Genomic DNA, 19037 nt, shown 5'->3' with positions numbered 1-19037 from the left:
CGGCGCTTACAAGCTATGCAGCAGTAGTGGTCGGTCTCCGGGGCAAAAAGCTGTAATCAGAAGAAAAGAAAAGTGTTAATATCTCAAGTATGCAAATTTTAATAAGTAATACATTTCAAAAGTGCTTGTTTTTACAATCACTATCTGACAATATGAATATTTAAAGATGGGAATAGATAAGGTTATACTTTTTGTTTTAAGTCTAAAGGGGGGTTGCTAAAGATTTTTTTTCTGGGGGGCATGTACTTTGTACTTCTTTCCCTGTATAATGTTGACCTACATAACCAGACAGCAACATACAGAGGACCCCCCACACACAAATTCTTAAAGCAGGTTTCACAATGTGAGACATGTAATTGCAGCGCCCCAGAGTCCTGGTCGTTGCAGTACTGTGGCTCCGCCACTAAGGGGAGCCATGGTACGTTCGATGGCACCGAAGGAGTTCCTCCAATCAGGTATCACAGACACCAATATGTTTCACAGCTGGGCCTCCGGGGGGAGCTAAGGGTGCTATTCATTAGGCCACTCCCCACCATAGTGGGTAAACTGGGGGTCAGGCAGGAAGTTAGACAGAGAACGCTGACGGGATTGAACGGAGCAACACCCTGTGGCAGGGGGTGTTGTGAAGGGAGAGACTGTAGGGTCTCTGCCAGGGGTGGGATCCTGGCAGAGGCTTGGCATTGAAAGAACGTAACGGGTCCGCGCAGGCTCCTGGAAGCGGCGGGACTCAAGAAAGGACTAGAAGCGAGATAGATTGTGCTGAGTGAGAAACGAGATCAAGCAGAAGGAGAATACCAGCAGGGGTTGTGCTGAAAGAGGCAGCACCTTGCTGAGGCGCAATACCGGTGGCCGGAACGCCGAGGGAGTGGATTAGAATACAGCTTCAAGCCATACTCCAAACAGCGGCAGGGCAGTCGGTCTCAGGCTGGCTGTCTACCACATATCACCTATGAAGTCTTGGGGGGCAATTGCGGGAGAGGGGCGACTCTAGGGTCCCGGAAGAACTCCAGGCCTACCTGACAAACGGGTGCCATTCCAACCTGAATACAGGGAAGGGGTGGATTACAGAGGAACATCAAATCGAGTTGTGAGGGAACTTAAGAAACAGACACAACCGTTGTGGGGTTACTTTCCGTGAGCACAGCAGGGAAGGACTACAACACATAGCGCTAGAAGGAAGGCACAGATCTCCACCTGAGAGGAGAACTCTGGAGGTGCCATTGGGCCGGCCGGACTTGCGTAGCCTGGTGAACCGTGTTCTGGACTGAGGACTCAGAGATCTCCAGTAAAGAGGTAAAGAGACTGCAACCTGGTGTCCTCGTTATTTATCGCGACTTACACCCCACAACCGCACCGCTACATCGCTACCATTACTACCACCTATTACACCGGACGTCCCCCACTGACGGACAGGGCCACGGACCGGGTCTAGCCACCGTGACAACCCCGAGACTGAGAACTAGAGGCCCGGCTCCGGGTACCCCTCGGCCCTGCGGCGGTGTGGGGGCGCCGCAGACTTGGCGTCACGAACAGGATCTACTTAAGCCTGAGGAATCAGGTCATGTGTGCCTAGAGACTGTGATCTGTTGTGCTTGGACTGTACTTTATTGCAAGACTGTGTGCTGTGCCAGTTCGCGCCAAAACCGCCGCCATTACGGCGCTAAGGAGAGTGCAGGAGAAGAAGAAGGGCGTGGAAGTGGGCGTGAACAAGCTGAAGAGCGCGAAAGACAATGGCCGCCCAGTCTAAGTATTTCTGCCCCTTGAGGACGTGTCCGTCAGCAGCCGAGGTCCGCCTCCTGATCCTCAATGGTGGGCAGAGACAGAGAAAGCGAAACCGCCCACGAAGAAGAGAGCGGGAAAAGGACCAGGAAGAAGGAGCGAGCGACATGGAGGACGCCATGGCGAGCCGCCCGGAGCCGGAGCGTGGGGTCGGAGCAGAGGACTCCCCCAGCCACCCGGAGGGGCACCGCAACCAGGCCTCCCCCGCTGATGCTGAATTCCTGCAGGCCGGAGTGGACGAGCTCAGCGACCGACCCCGGCGGACGCAGCTGAGCACCGAGGCCGGGTGGAAGAAGGCCATCATCAGGAGCCTCACCGGACATCTGTCGGCAGCCTCATCTGGTCCGGAGCAGGGAAGAAGTCCCAGCGCTCCGAAGCTGGAAAGCAAGGCCCTGCCGGAAAGCGAGGTGCTGCAAGCAGAGATGACAGCGTCGCAGAACAAGGCCCCGCAGCCAGCATTCCAGACCCCAGCGGAGCCCGAGCAGACCGGCACCGGAGGAACCGCATCTGAAGCAGGTATGAAGGACGACCCTGCCCTGACGACTGACACCACTCCAGTGACTGCTAGTGCCACAGCTGCTGACTCCGTTCCAGTGACTGATCTTGCAGCAGCCGCTACCTCTGCTGCAGCAGATGCCCATACTCAAGCTGCGCAGACCTCCATCGCTGCGCATGATTTAATCGTACATGAACGACGGATTAACGGCGTTTGTCCAGCACTGGGTGTAACCCTGGACCTCACTTTGCCCAGGCCAAGAAGGGTTAAGTGCCAGGTGCAGCCCTGGAAGCCGTCCAACTAAACCTCGGAAACCTGAAACTGTAAATAGTTAACTGTTTATTTCCTTGCTGTTTTGCTGCTAAAACCCGTCCTGGGTTAACTTTTAAAGGGATCCCTTTGTTTACCCGGGATCCCTGTTGCTTTTTATTTTTGCTTTCACTTTCATTTTTGCTTTTTGTTCCACAATGTTATAAAAACTGCTGAATCATGGACTGTGCATGATTCGAACTTTCTTTTGTAAATAGTTTGCACCTTCTTAAAGGTGCTCCCTATTGGTTTGAGCCAAAGACACTTTGTGAAGATACCTTTCCTACCGGTTCTAGTTAAAGACACTTTGCGAAGATACCATACCGGAACCTTTGCGTGGGCTGGTAGGCTGAGAAGACGAGCTACCTCAGAAAGACTTGGTCCCCTCTAAAAGGGGATGTGAAGAATTGAACTTGAGAGAGATACTGTTGCAGAACAGTAAAGCTATAATGATGCTTGAAAAGAATGTAACTGTTTTCCATGAAAAGTTAAATGTGTTCAATTTGTTTGAAATGTGAAACCTGAATAATGTTTTGAAAGGTGCAGAGAGCCCGTAGGGGTAGCTGTAGAGATCTGCATAGCTGAAAGTAAAGAAGTAATGATGAAGGTGAGGATAGAAGGTAAACCCTGCGTCCCCATAGAAAGTTACTTTGTTACTAAGGACAGAAAGTGAACCCGTAGGGGTTAGAGAGTGAGTCCTTAAAGGAGCCGAGTAGAGCGGGCTCAGAGTTCTTTAAACGAAAGGAATGTTATGTCTATACTATGTATAGTAGCGAAAGGCAGTAGGCCCTGGCTGAACGGGGCGGTCCTGTAAAAGAAAGGAGAGGCAGTAGGTCTGGTGCCATAGGGACAGGCGGTCCTGCAGGTTCAAAGTAGGAGAATGTGAAGTTACCTTACCCTGTAATGTGATTATAGGAAGGCCTTTGGTAAACTAAGAGTGTATGTTTCTTAAAGGCAATGTTAATTTATTGTTCCAGAATTTGCACTAAGTAGAATACCCGGTTGGGTAACAGGAGTTATGTATAGCCTGTAATTTATAATGTTGACTATGTTTGTAACGTTAAAAGTGTCCTCACCTCCCATAAAGGGAAGCCTGTTCAAGTATACTTATTGTTTTACACTCAACAAAATTGTATGTCTTTTTACTAATCTGTATTGTTGTTTTTCTTCCCAGTCCCGGAGTACTGTGTTTAACCAGGGGGGAGTGCAGCGCCCCAGAGTCCTGGTCATTGCAGTACTGTGGCTCCGCCACTAAGGGGAGCCATGGTACGTTCGATGGCACCGAAGGAGTTCCTCCAATCAGGTATCACAGACACCAATATGTTTCACAGCTGGGCCTCCGGGGGGAGCTAAGGGTGCTATTCATTAGGCCACTCCCCACCATAGTGGGTAAACTGGGGGTCAGGCAGGAAGTTAGACAGAGAACGCTGACGGGATTGAACGGAGCAACACCCTGTGGCAGGGGGTGTTGTGAAGGGAGAGACTGTAGGGTCTCTGCCAGGGGTGGGATCCTGGCAGAGGCTTGGCATTGAAAGAACGTAACGGGTCCGCGCAGGCTCCTGGAAGCGGCGGGACTCAAGAAAGGACTAGAAGCGAGACAGATTGTGCTGAGTGAGAAACGAGATCAAGCAGAAGGAGAATACCAGCAGGGGTTGTGCTGAAAGAGGCAGCACCTTGCTGAGGCGCAATACCGGTGGCCGGAACGCCGAGGGAGTGGATTAGAATACAGCTTCAAGCCATACTCCAAACAGCGGCAGGGCAGTCGGTCTCAGGCTGGCTGTCTACCACATATCGCCTATGAAGTCTTGGGGGGCAATTGCGGGAGAGGGGCGACTCTAGGGTCCCGGAAGAACTCCAGGCCTACCTGACAAACGGGTGCCATTCCAACCTGAATACAGGGAAGGGGTGGATTACAGAGGAACATCAAATCGAGTTGTGAGGGAACTTAAGAAACAGACACAACCGTTGTGGGGTTACTTTCCGTGAGCACAGCAGGGAAGGACTACAACACATAGCGCTAGAAGGAAGGCACAGATCTCCACCTGAGAGGAGAACTCTGGAGGTGCCATTGGACCGGCCGGACTTGCGTAGCCTGGTGAACCGTGTTCTGGACTGAGGACTCAGAGATCTCCAGTAAAGAGGTAAAGAGACTGCAACCTGGTGTCCTCGTTATTTATCGCGACTTACACCCCACAACCGCACCGCTACATCGCTACCATTACTACCACCTATTACACCGGACGTCCCCCACTGACGGACAGGGCCACGGACCGGGTCTAGCCACCGTGACAACCCCGAGACTGAGAACTAGAGGCCCGGCTCCGGGTACCCCTCGGCCCTGCGGCGGTGTGGGGGCGCCGCATAATGACCAACAGTCTGCTCTAATTACTTGTCCAACTACAGAACTGTGTGTGATTGCACTGTGCCAGGAAAATTGTAGAGATAAGGTAAAAACACCTTTCAGCTTTCATCTCCTGGCAGTCAGTGTGGGGAGAAAGAGGCAGCATAGCAGACCTGAACTTTCCCTCATTACAAACATCTCTCCAGCTGTATCTTTCCTCTCACTGCCCTGTCAGCTCAGCTGTGCTGCCCCTCACAGAGATTAAATCTCTTAGAGATCGCCACTCTTTTCTCAGGTCTTGCAAACACTCAACAGTGAGGCCAGTGAGGAGAGCAGATTGTCTGTTATTACATGCCTCACACAGGAGAAAACCTGTCCTAAGCTTGTGTGAGGTGTGTTTCTGCTTGGTCAATGTCATACAAGTGAAGAAATATAACATAAGTTTAGCATAAATTATAACTTAACCTTTACAAGCTAATATCTTCACAACGGAGAGGAGAATATTTAAAAAATAAAAAAAATTCTCAACTCAACAGCTACTATTGCATAATATGGCCACCGCACTGTGTCCCGGAACACAGCGAAATACTTCCGGGACATAGTGCGCCGGCGCATGCGCACTAATGCTTTTCGGCTTTGCCCGCAGTTGGGCAAAGCATACTGAACTACGGAGGAAACATACTCAAATTCAAGAAAATATTGCGGCCAGCAGGAAAGGAAGGGGTGAATGAAAGAAGAGAAAACACCGCCCATCGTACCGGACAGAGGGCAATTACATAGCCCGCCAAATTCAGGTGACAGAGTCCCTTTAATAGTCCTCTTAGCCTCCAATGGAACAATATTTCTGTCCACAAAAATCTCAGCCACCAGACTTAGGACAAGTTGCCAAGAGACATGATGACCCTCACATAACGAGCAGAAGATTAAAAGTCTGTAGTGGACTGGGAAGTTATGCTGCCCATTGGGAGATTTAGGCAAATTTTCCTTAGATCTAAGGTTGCACCCATTGGGGTACCAGGGGATCTTAGGTGGGCTTAGTTTATGATATGATAATGAGTCCCAAAAATCCAGCAGAAGACAACTTCACTGATTTGAAGCAAGGGCCATTACTACAATTTATTGATATGATGATAGTATGAGTAAATCAAGTGGACGTGCACATTTTTATGTAGATTAATTCTAGTTCTCCTAAATAATTTCCTATACTGGGCCCAGAGAATGCAGTCTATCATTGACTGAGCCCCATTATCTACATATAAATGCAGGAGAGCTTTTGGCTCTCGGGTATTGTCCAGGTTAAAATGAGTCAGAACTAAACTGTACAACCTTTACCTCTGTTTAAATTAAGATTATAATTCTTTAGAAAATCACTGTTTTTTAAAGTATTTTTGAACTTTTATTAAATCATCTGTTCCAATTGTTTAATTGTATTCTACTTTATAGACAATTTCTATTTAATCTTTCAATACGAAGAAACATTGGAAGTCCCGCTATTCTGCCATAACGTTTCAGGCTGCTGGGAAACATGAAACCTGCTGAAAAGTTTTAATGTCATCTCGCCCCTTTCGTACAGCTCGCTCACACGCTAGGCAGAGTTCTGTATCCTCTTTCTATTTTTGTAAGTGCAATGTGCTTTGAAGTAACAAACCTTTCTCTGTGCCCATTGATATATCTGAAAGAGAGGCCTCTAAACGTGAAACTCAGCTATTACCCTAAATCGTACCTCCATTGAAGTCTACGACAACTTGGAGAAAAATGAAAAATAAAAAGTAATGAAGTCAAAAAAATTGCATAAAACAATAAATCCATGTAAAGGAACTAGAAGACTTTGAATTCAAAGAAAAGCAAAATCTTAAGAATAAAGTTGGATTATTAATCTGGGAAGAAGGTGTTTTTTACAATGACTATACCACCAGGACGAAAGTGTTTTCCGAAAAGCAATTACCCCTTTCCTACCGAGAAGAAACCTTCTGAAAATCCTTCACATCTTTGAGGGTGTACATGAAAATAACATTTAGTTTCTGTATTGATTACTACAGTGCTGTCTGAAAGTTTTTCAAAACAAGGTTAAGATTAAAAAAAAGTACCGTACCTGCAACAGGGGATGGTTTTCGAAGAAGAACCCACCTATTCTTCCACTGAAATCACAAAGCAGGAAATGATTAAGAAAATCGTAAGAAGGACCATTTAAGATTCCAGAACACAATATTTCCTGGAAATTGAAGGTGACGGTGGAAAAAATGCCCATTTCGCTGACCTTTTTTCCATCTCTCAATCTGACTTGACCCTCCACCACAATCGAATCCGTCATCTTCAGTCATGGTTCCAAACAGCTGCTACCTCCTCTCTCCCCTCTCTCTTTCTGAGCGTACTTAAGCTGAAGGGTCACTTTCAAAATAGCTTTAATAGCTCTGCCTGGCAGGAGACAGAGAGACAGGGAAAGTTGCATTTTGTGACACACAGGCAGCCTACTGCTGAGCAAATGGCCACTAACTTCTCCAGCCGCCTCCCACAAGCTATTACCAAGTCTCTCACCCACGAGAGTGGGCAATGAGATTCAACAGCTGTTCAAATCTTTTTTTTTCATTTTACTTTCGCCTCTATAAGGATGGAAATTATTCAAGAATGTCTCTAAGTTTACGTTCAGAATTTAATCTGTAGAAGATATAAGTGGGACGGAACGGCTGTTTGGACATGCAGACAGTAATCCTACTTATTATCTCTTTATCTGGTGGCTTATGAATGGAGGAGGAGATGTGGGCGGAAAAAATTCCCCAAAATCCCATGCCTAACAAGGAATATCGGTTATATAATCCACGACTTGGATAGTGTGTGCCTATACAATGTAGATCATTGGTTCATTTAGTGGATAGAATATACCTTATAGTCTAGGTATAAAAATTCCAAGCATGTTGTGAGACCAAGATAACCTACAGTGGCATGTAAAAGTTTGGGCACCCCTGGTCAAAATTACTGTTACTGTGAACAGTCAAGCAAGTTGAAGATGAAATGATCTCTAAAAGGCCTAAAGTTAAAGATTACACATTTCCTTTCTATCTTAGGCAAAAAAGAAATATATATATATATATATATATATATATATTTTTTTTTTTTTTTCTTTTCATCTTTATTTTACAAATTACAAATAGGAAAATAGACAATGCAAACGTTTGGACACCCTTTGTGTGCTCAGATAACTTTGACCAAAGTTTCAGACTTTGATTTAGCCTAAAAATCTAGCCACAGATGTTCAATGATGTTCAGATCAGGGGACTGTGAGGCCATTGTTCAACCTTCAGTTTGCGCCTTTTGAGGTAGTCTATTGTGGATTTTGATTTGTGTTTAGGATCATTATCCATTTGTAGAAGCCATCCTCTTTTTAACTTCAGCTTTTTTAGAGATGGTGTTATATTTGCTTCAAAAAATTGTTGGATTTGCATTAAATCCATTATTCTGTCTAACAGTGAAATGTTCCCCATGCCATTGGCTACAACACAACCCCAAAGCATGAATGATCCACCTCCATGTTTAATGGTTGGCGAGATATTCTTTCCCTGAAATTCTGTGCCCTTTTTTCTCCACACTTACCTTTAATCATTGTGGCCAAAGAGTTCTATTTTAACCTCATCGGTCCACAGGACTTGTTTCCAAAACGGTATCAGGCTTGTTTAGTTGTACTTTTGCACACTTCTGACACTGAATTTTATGGTGAGGATGCAGGAGATGTTTTCTTCTAATGACTCTTCCATGAAGAGGTGTACAGGTGTCTCTGAACAGTAGAACAATGTACCACAATCGCAGAATCTGTTAAATTTTTCTGAAGGCTCTTTAGCAGTCAAGCGGGGTTTCTGATTTGCCTCTCTAGCAATCCTACGACCAGTTCTCACTGAAATTTATCTTGATCTTCCAGACCTTATCTTGACCTCCACTGTTCGGGTATGTGCACACGTCCGGATTTCTTGCAGAAATTTCCTGAAGAAAACCGGAAATTTTCTGCAAGAAATCCGCATTTTTTTTTTGTGTTTTTTTTCCGGTTTTTTCGCGGTTTTTTTAGCATTCTGCAAGCGTAATTAGCTTGCAGAATGCTAAAGTTTTCCAAGCGACCTGTAGCATCGCTTGGAAAACTGACTGACAGGTTGGTCACACTTGTCAAACATACTGTTTGACAAGTGTGACCAACTTTTTACTATAGATGCTGCTTATGCAGCATCTATAGTAAAAGATAGAATTTAAAAATAATAAAAAAAATAAAAAAAATGCTTATACTCACCCAGACGATCTCCTCAGCGGCGTCCGTTTCTCTTCCTATAGCTGGTGTGTGCGCGCAGGACCTTCCATGACGTCGCGGTCATGTGAGCGGTCACGTGAGCGGTCATCAATCACAAGACAGTGACGTCATCACAGGTCCTTCACCGCACACCAGCTATAGGAACCGAAGCAGCAGCATGCAGCGGTGAGGCGGGAACACTGCGGGGGACATCGAAGGTGAGTATAGGACTATTTTTTATTTTAATTCTTTTATTTTTGACCAATTATATGGTGCCCAGTCCGTGGAGGAGAGTCTCCTCTCCTCCACCCTGGGTACCAACCGCACATAATCTGCTTACTTCCCGCATGGTGTGCACAGCCCCGTGCGGGAAGTAAGCAGATCAATGCACTCCTAGGTGTGCGGAATCCCCGCAATTCCGCATTTTTAATGAACATGTTGCTTTTTTTTCCGCGATGCGATTTTTTCGCGGAAAAAATCGCAACTTTTGCACAAAAAATGCGGAATACACTGTAAATAATAGGAGGCATATGTTAGCGGGTTTTTTGCGTTTTTATAGCGAAAAAACGCGAAAAAAACGCTAAAAATCCTGAACGTGTGCACATGGCCTTCCTGTTAACTGCCATTTCTTAATTACATTTCGAACTGAGGAAAGGGCAACTTGAAAATGCTTTGTTATCTTCTTATAGTCTTCTCCTGCTTTGTGGACCTCCATCAATTTTATTTTCAGAGTGCTAGGCAGCTTCTTGGAAGAATCCATGGCTGCTGTTTATTTGCACAAGGTTAGAAGAGGCTAGGTTTTTATAAAGCTGGGAAATATGCATCACCTTGCCTTTCCTAGCGATGATAGTGAACAAGCCAAAACCTAAAGTTAAAGATTACACATTTCCTTTGCATTTTAGGCTGTTAGGGCTAGCGAAACGCACCGAGAAAATATAGTTTTTTATTGTTATTGATGCGTTCGCAGCCTGGGGTCCACCGTGCAGGAAAACCTGCTGCTAGCAAATGGCAGCACTATATGGCGGTATTGGCTAGCTCTGTTAACTCACAGAACAGCCGAGAAAGCAAAGCACTGTGCCCTGTTAGACTTCACAGGAGCACAGGCTAACTGCCCAACAGGTGGCGCTATAGAGTTAAGTCCTCTTTTTCTCAGAAAAGGCAATTTGCATATTTAATTTCCCAGAGGAGCATTGTACGGCAAATAAGCCTCCTTACCTTGACAAGCCAGAGATGGTATGTCACTCTCCATAAGGAGAAACGATACCCCTTAGACCCCAGTCCAGAGCCTCCCACCTAGCCAAATCAGTTCTCATGCTTCGCACTGACGAGGGCCAACAGCCCCAAACACCGTGTCTGCGAATTGAGATACTGATTTGGCTTTTATCCTAAGTCATATTGCACGACTCGTTAGAGGGTTGATTGTGACTTGTAGGATCGCTACTTCCAACAGGTGGCGCTATAGAGCTAAGTCCTCTTTTTCTCAGAAGAGGCAATTTGCATATTCAACAGAGAGCAGTCAGTGGTCATGCATGCACACAAAACTCCTCGCCGGAGGTGCCAGCATTCTAGGGGCTTATTTTAGCCGAGTCCCTGAACACAATCTTACATGACCACACTGGCGCAAAGCACATAACTTAGAAAGATACTAGCGCATGGCCGTGCAGCCATGCAAGCCTTTTATAGCTGCAGCCAGAACAAGACCTTCCTAGAAGAACCAATGAGAAGCTGCCACAAAGCCTGAGCACCTTCAGGACCTTCCTGGAGGACCAATGGGCTTTGCCTGGGCATGCTCAGAAGGAGAAAAGCAGGACTTAGTCCCAAAGCATCTGCTCGCCGCTGCCCAGCACTCACTTCAATGGCAGAAGCTGGAAAAGCAGCAGTAATCCTCTTCACAGAGTCAGATTGAGCGAGACGCTGGGACCGAAGTCTCCGCTGAGCAGCCTCCACTGCGGCAGGAGAAGAATGGGAGATTGCAGCGGAGATGGCCTGAGATTCCCCCTGTGCAGAGGTGGGAACTCGACCCCTAACATTACCCCCCCTCCTAGGGCCTCCCTCCTTGGACCCCGCTACGCTCGAAAGCAGCAATGAGCTGGGGAGCCCGAATGTGCTCAGCAGGCTCCCAAGACCTGTCCTCAGGACCATAACCCTTCCAGTACACCAAATAAAATTTTTGCCACGTACCACCTTGCACCCCAAAATAGCGTTCACCTCGTTATCGTCCGTAGACGAACCCGATGTCCCAGCGATGACTCGGAAAACCGGGACATGTATACGGGTTTCAAGAGGGACACATGAAAGGTGTCGGTGATACCCAGGCGTGGCGGAAGGGCTAAACAATAGAACACAGGGTTAACCTGTTTGAGGACCTTGAAAGGACCCAAGTAGCAAGGTGCAAACTTAGTGGACTCAACTCGCAGCCTGATGTTACGGGTGGAGAGCCACACCAAGTCACCAGGAGCAAAGGTCGGAGCGGGGCGCCGATGTGCATCAGCGGAGGATCTCATTCTCTCCTTGGAGGCCTGAATGGCTTCCTGAGTGCGGTCCCAAATATCCCGTGTTTCCACAGCCCAGTCTGCCACCCTGGAGTCGGCGGAAGACACGGGCATAGGCACAGGTACCCGCGGATGCTGACCATAGTTGAGGAGGAAAGGGGTTTTTCCAGTGGAGTCGGCTACGGCGTTGTTCAGCGCAAACTCCGCCCACGGTAGCAAGGATGCCCAGTCATCCTGCCTGGCTGAGACAAAATGTCGCAGATATGTGACCAAGGTCTGGTTAGCCCTCTCTACCAACCCATTCGTCTCGGGATGATATGCGGAAGAGAGATTTAACTCAATGCTGAGAAGACGACAAAGCTCTCTCCAGAACCGAGACGCAAACTGGGGACCCCAGTCACTGACAATTTTGCCTGGCATACCGTGTAGGCGGAAGATATGTTTTATGAACAACGCTGCCAAGGCCCGTGCAGGTAGGTAACCGTGGAAGCGGCACCAAATGCACCATTTTGGAAAAATGATCAGTGATAACCCAAATGATGGTACAGCCACGAGACTTGGGCAAACCCACCACAAAGTCCATCCTTACCATTTCCCAGGGCCTGTCTGCCACCGGCAAGGGATAGAGTAACCCAGCTGGCTGTTGTCGAGGAGACTTATTTTTGGTGCAGGAGACACACGCCTGAATATAATCTCTGACATCACGGACCATATGTGGCCACCAGTACGTCCTCGCCAACAGCTCAGATGTCCTCTTTGTCCCAAAGTGTCCACCCACCCCGGACGAATGAGCCCAAGAGAGAACCTCCGGTCGCAAATTAATGGGTACAAAAGTCTTGCCCGGAGACACAGACTCTAGCGAAACCGGAGCTACGGTTCTCAGACTCTCGGAAGGGACAATAAGCTGAGGCTCTCCTTCCTCCTCCTCAGATGACACAACAGAGTGAGAGAGGGCGTCAGCACGAATGTTCTTCTCCCCAGCGAGATAATGGAGGGCGAAATGAAACCGGGAGAAGAACAAGGACCATCTGGCCTGGCGAGAATTTAGCCGCTGAGCTGTTTGCAAATATAATACATTTTTGTGGTCCGTGAAGACTTGAAAGGGAAAACGAGCCCCCTCCAAGAGATGTCTCCACTCAGAGAAAGCCAACTTCATCGCTAGCAACTCCCTGACCCCGATGGAATAATTCCTCTCCGCTTGTGTGAAGGTCTTGGAGAAGAAGAAGCAAGGATGCTTCCGACCTTGAGCATCCTTTTGGAAGGGGACTGCTCCTGCACCAACGGATGAGGCATCCACCTCCATTATAAACGGCTTGTCTACATCGGGGCGATGTAGAATGGGAGCGCTAGCAAAATGAGACTTAATAGAAGAGAAGGCCCTGGAGACCGCTTCAGACCACAATTTGGGATTTGCTCCCTTTTTGGTGAGGGCTACCAAGGGAGCCACCAAAGTTGAGAAGTGGGGAATGAACTGGCGGTAATAATTAATGAACCCCATAAAGCGCTGCACCGCTTTGAGAGAATGGGGTTCTTGCCAGTCCATCACAGCCTGTAGTTTGGCAGGATCCATAGCCAATCCCTGGGCTGAGATGATATAGCCCAGGAAAGGTAAAGACTCCTGCTCAAACATACACTTCTCCAACTTTGCATAGAGAGAATTTGCCCGTAAGAGGTCGAAGATTCTGCCAACATCTCTCCGGTGAGAGTCAATATCTGGAGAAAAGATGAGAATATCATCCAGATAGACTACGACCGAGGTGGAGAGCATATCCCGGAAGATGTCGTTGACAAAGTCTTGGAAAACGGCTGGGGCATTACAGAACTCGAAGGGCATCACCAGATACTCATAGTGACCATCTCTGGTGTTAAACGCCGTCTTCCATTCGTCCCCCTCACGGATGCGAATCAGGTTATAAGCACCCTGCAGATCTAATTTGGTAAATACCCTTGCTCTCCATAGCCTATCAAAAAGCTCAGAAATCAGGGGCAGCGGGTACTTATTCTTAACGGTGATGGCGTTAAGACCCCTGTAATCTATGCAAGGAAGTAACTCTTCGTTCTTTTTCTGAACGAAAAAGAGCCCCGCCCCTGCATGTGACACTGACTTCCTAATGAACCCTCTTGCCAAATTCTCCTGGATGTATTGGGACATAGCCTCCGTTTCCGGGAGAGAGAGGGGATAGACAAGTCCCAGAGGAGGTTCTGCTCCAGGCAAGAGATCTATAGGACAGTCATAGGGACGGTGAGGCGGAAGGGTCTCCGCAGCCTTTTTGGAGAACACGTCTGCATAAGACCAATATTGCTTGGGGAGAGAGGATAGATCTGCGGGTACCTCAGTAGTCACAACCTGAACGCACTCCCTCTGACACCTACCCCCAAAAGATTCATCCCATCCCAGAATTCTGCCTGAGGACCACTCGATATGAGGAGAGTGTCTGCATAGGACCAATAGCATTTGGGAAGAGAAGAGAGATCTGCGGGTATCTCCGTGGTGGAAACCTGAACGCACTCTTTCACACATCTGCCCTTACAAGATTCACTCCAACCCAATATCCTCCCTGAGGTCCACTCAATATGTGGAGAGTGGAAATGGAGCCAGGGTATTCCCAGCAGAATTTCATCCATTCCCTCGGGAAGGACAAGAAGGGAAATTATCTCCTGGTGGGATGGGGACATGGCTAATGTGAAAGGGACAGTTTGGTGTGTGATTTGTAACGGAAGTGTCGACCCATTCACCACCCTAAGGGTATGTGCACACGTTGCGGATTTTGCTGCGGTTTTGACGCTGCAGATCCGCAGCAGTTTTCCCTAAGTTTAAAACCTATGGGGAAAAAAAACGCTGTGCACTTGCTGCGCAAAAAAACGTGCGGAAACGCAGCGGATTATTTTCCGCAGCATGTCAATTCTTTGTGCGGATTCCCCAGCGGTTTTACACCTGCACCAATAGGAAACTGCAGATGTAAAACCACAGTGGAATCCGCAGAAGAAACCGCTATAAAATCCGCAGTGAAAACCGCAGTGGTTTTGCACTGCGGATTTTCCACATCCGCTGCGGAAAAATCCGCAGCAGAATCCGCAACATGTGCACATACCCTAAGGCCGGCGTCACACTCAGCGTAAGACAATACGGTCCGTTTTTTACGGCCGTAATACGGAGAAATGTTCCCAAAATAGTGATCCATAGGCAGGGTGTGTCAGTGTATTTTGCGCATGGCATCATCCGTATGTAATCCGTATGGCATCCGTACTGCGATATTTTCTCGCAGGCTTGCAAAACCGACATCTAATGGATTTATGTGCTCAAATGTTCGGGAAAACATATATACAGTATATATATATATACATTGAGACACATATATATATATTCTATATTTATATTTAATTCAGCGCGATATCTGTGAAAAGCCGGTAATTCAATTGCCGGCTTTTCATTTCTCCTTCACAAACCCGACATGATATGAGACATGGTTTACATACAGTAAACCATCTCATATCCCCCTTTTTTTGCATATTCCACACTACTAATGTTAGTAGTGTGTATGTGCAAAATTTGGGCGCTGTAGCTTGTAAAATAAAGGGTTAAATGGCGGAAAAAATTGGCGTGGGCCCCGCGCAATTTTCTCCGCCAGAGTGGTAAAGCCAGTGACTGAGGGCAGATATTAATAGCCAGGAGAGGGTCCATGGTTATTGCCCCCCCCCCTGGCTACAAACATCTGCCCCCAGCCACCCCAGAAAAGGCACATCTGGAAGATGCGCCTATTCTGGCACTTGGCCACTCTCTTCCCACTCCCGTGTAGCGGTGGGATATGGGGTAATGAAGGGTTAATGCCACCTTGCTATTGTAAGGTGACATCAAGCCAGATTAATAATGGAGAGTCGTCAATTATGACACCTATCCATTATTAATGCAATTGTCTGAAAGGGTTAAAAACACACACACACACATTATTAAAAAGTATTTTAATGAAATAACCACACAGGTTGTTTTAGTATTTTATTGCTCTCTCAATCCATCTCAAGACCCTCGCTTGGCAAAATAATAAACCCACAATATACATACCCTCTGATGAACCGTCACGTCCCATGAGGTAATCCATCTGAAGGGGTTAAAAAATTTTACAAGCAGGAGCCCTGCTAATGCAGCTGTGCTCGTGCTTGTAAGCCCCAGCGAATGAAGGAAATGTAGGTCAATGACCTATAGTTACCTTCAGTCGCGGTGATGCGCCCCCTGGTGGATGTCCTGATATGACCTGGAGCGTGGGAAAAAGTTTCCAGGCTGCAGTTCATGAGGACATCCAGCAGGGGGTGCATCACCGCAACTCAGTGTAAGTACAGATCACCCTGATTTCCTTTCAGTACCCGGGGTTTTTACAACCACGAGCGAGTGCTTTAGCGCAGCTCCTGGCTGTAAAATGATTTAACCCCTTCAGATGGATTTACTTCGTGGGACCTGACAGTACATCAGAAAGGTATGTATATTGTTGGTTTATTATTTTGCCAAGCGAGGGTGTTCCGGATGGATTGAGAGAGCAAGAAAATACTAAAACAACCTGTTTGTTTATTTCATTAAAATACTTTTTAATAACGTGTGTGTGTGTGTGTGTGTGTGTGTGTGTGTGTGTGTGTGTGTGTGTGTGTGTGTGTGTGTGTGTGTGTGTGTGTGTGTGTGTGTGTGTGTGTGTGTGTTTTAACCCTTTCAGACAATTGGATTAATAATGGATAGGGGTCATAATTGACGCCTCTCCATTATTAATCTGGCTTAATGTCACCTTACAATAGCAAGGTGGCATTAACCCTTCATTACCCCATATCCCACCGCTACACGGGAGTGGGAAGAGAATGGCCAAGTGCCAGAATAGGCGCATCTTCCAGATGTGCCTTTTCTGGGGTGGCTGGGGGCAGATGTTTGTAGCCAGGGGGGGCCAATAACCATGGACCCTCTCTAGGCTATTAATATCTGCCGTCAGTCACTGGCTTTACCACTCTGGCGGAGAAAATTGCGCGGGAGCCCACGCCAATTTTTTCCGCCATTTAACCCTTTATTTTAGCAGCTACAGCGCCCAAATTTTGCACATACACACTACTAACATTAGTAGTGTGGAATATGCAAAAAAAAAGGGGATATGAGATGGTTTACTGTATGTAAACCATGTCTCATATCCTGTCGGGTTTGTGAAGGAGAAATGAAAAGCCGGCAATTGAATTACCGGCTTGTCACTAACACCGCTGCGTATTTCTCGCAAGTCACACTGCTGGTCCGTGTGTAATCCGTATTTTTCTCACCACCATAGACTTTCATTGGCGTCTTATTTGCGCAATATGCTGACAAACGCAGCATGCTGCGATTTACTACGGCCGTAGAAAGCCGTATAATACTGAACCGTAATATACGGCTGATAGGAGCAGCCCCATTGAGAATAATTGTGCCATTTGTTTGGCGAGTTTTACGGACGTATTTTCTGCGCTCTTACGTCTGTAAAACTCGCTAGTGTGACGCCGGCCTAACAGTTACTGGTTTGGTGAGCATCACCAGAGCAAAAGCAAAGGACATGAAATTTCCCTCTGCACCTGAATCCACACAAAGCTCAACTGCAAGAGTGGATGAGCCCAACAGAATTGTCCCTTTAAAGGACAGCTTGGAGGAAAAGGCCGCTGTGTCTAGTGAACCTCCTCCTATGGTCACTAGACGCGGTCGTTTTCCCGACCGCTGTGGACACTTATTAGCGTAATGTCCCAGTTGTTGACAATTTTTACACACCACAGGTACTCGAGCGGTCTGAGACTTAGGTCCCGCTCGAGAAACCTCCATGGTCTCATGGGAGTCGGATGAAAGAACAGGAGATTATAGAGGTTTGGCGAAGGTGGGAGCCAGCCGAAACATCTGCCTACACTGGGTCTGCTCCAACCTCCGCTCGTTAAAACGGAGGTCGATGCGGGTAGATACTGAAATAAGCTCCTCCAGTGTGGCGGGAATCTCCCTGGTGGCCAAGGCGTCCTTCACATGGTCTGCCAGTCCTTTCCAGAACACCGGAATAAGGACTTTATCTGGCCATTCTAGCTCAGAGGCTAGAGTCCGGAATTGAACGGCAAACTGGCTGACCATGGACGAACCCTGAGTAATTGCCAACAATTGGAGCGCGGTATCGTGAGTGACACGAGGTCCCAAAAAGACCTGCCTCAGAGCGTCCAGGAAGAGAGGAGCACTCTGCACCACACGATCATTGCGCTCCCAAAGCGGCATTGCCCACTCCAACGCCCTGCCCGACAAAAGAGATAAAATGAATCCCACTTTCCCCCGTTCCGTAGGAAAACGTGCAGCCAGGAGCTCGAGATGTATGGAGCACTGGCTCACAAATCCCCGACATAGCTTACTGTCACCAGCAAACTTGTCTGGAAGCGGGAGACGGGAAATAGTCGGAGCAGGGGTGGTTGCAGACAAACTGGCTGCAGCTGCACTTGCAGCCTGAACAGCGACAGCAGTGACGTCCACAGCTGAGGTTGTACGCTCTAGAGCCGCCAACCTACCCTCCAGCTGCTGGATGTACCGCTGTAGACGCTGATCGTCCACCATTTTCTAGCCAGACCCTGGCACTAGTATACTGTTAGGGCTAGCGGAACGTGCCGAGAAAATATAGTTTTTTATTGTTATTGATGCGTTCGCAGCCCAGGGTCCACCGTGCAGGAAAACCTGCTGCTAGCAAATGGCAGCACTATATGGCGGTATTGGCTAGCTCTGTTAACTCACAGAACAGCCGAGAAAGCAAAGCACTGTGCCCTGTTAGACTTCACAGGAGCACAGGCTAACTGCCCAACAGAGAGCAGTCAGTGGTCATGCATGCACACAAAACTCCTCGCCGAAGGTGCCAGCATTCTATGGGCTTATTTCAGTCGGGTCCCTGAACACAATCTTACATGACCACACTGGCGCAAAGCACATAACTTAGAAAGATACTAGCGCATGGCCGTGCGGCCATGCGAGCCTTTTATAGCTGCAGCCAGAACAAGACTTTCCTAGAAGGACCAATGAGAAGCTGCCACAGAGCCTGAGCACCTTCAGGACCTTCCTGGAGGATCAATGGGCTTTGCTGCAGTATCCAAGCATGTGACCCTCGATCTCCAATGAGAGATCTTACCCTGGGCATGCTCAGAAGGAGAAAAGCAGGACTTAGTCCCAAAAGCGTCTGCTCGCCGCTGCCCAGCACTCACTTCAATGGCAGAAGCTGGAAAAGCAGCAGTAATCCTCTTCACAGAGTCAGATTGAGTGAGATGCTGGGACCGACGTCTCTGCCGAGCAGCCTCCACTGCGGCAGGAGAAGAATGGGAGACCGCAGTGGAGATGGCCGAGATTCCCCC

General features: G+C 47.7%; 1 protein-coding gene across 2 annotated transcripts in view; it reads right to left on the bottom strand.

Moving 5' to 3' along the window:
* The window catches only part of DOK7 (docking protein 7), a 197372-nt gene extending 190000 nt beyond the window's left edge, over positions 1 to 7372 (bottom strand). For both annotated transcript variants that reach the window (XM_077280060.1, XM_077280061.1), the window contains exons 1-2: positions 7183 to 7372; positions 7018 to 7063 (exon numbers count right to left, since the gene is read on the bottom strand). In XM_077280060.1, coding sequence (XP_077136175.1) covers positions 7018 to 7063; positions 7183 to 7236 — 100 coding nt within the window. In that variant the 5' untranslated portion in view covers positions 7237 to 7372. The remainder of the gene's footprint in view (positions 1 to 7017; positions 7064 to 7182) is intronic.
* Between the last annotated feature and the right edge of the window lie 11665 nt (positions 7373 to 19037).

This window comes from Ranitomeya variabilis, chromosome 1 (assembly GCF_051348905.1).
Source record: "Ranitomeya variabilis isolate aRanVar5 chromosome 1, aRanVar5.hap1, whole genome shotgun sequence".
Taxonomy (NCBI): domain Eukaryota; kingdom Metazoa; phylum Chordata; class Amphibia; order Anura; family Dendrobatidae; genus Ranitomeya; species Ranitomeya variabilis.
This window is presented reverse-complemented; position numbering and strand designations above follow the sequence as displayed.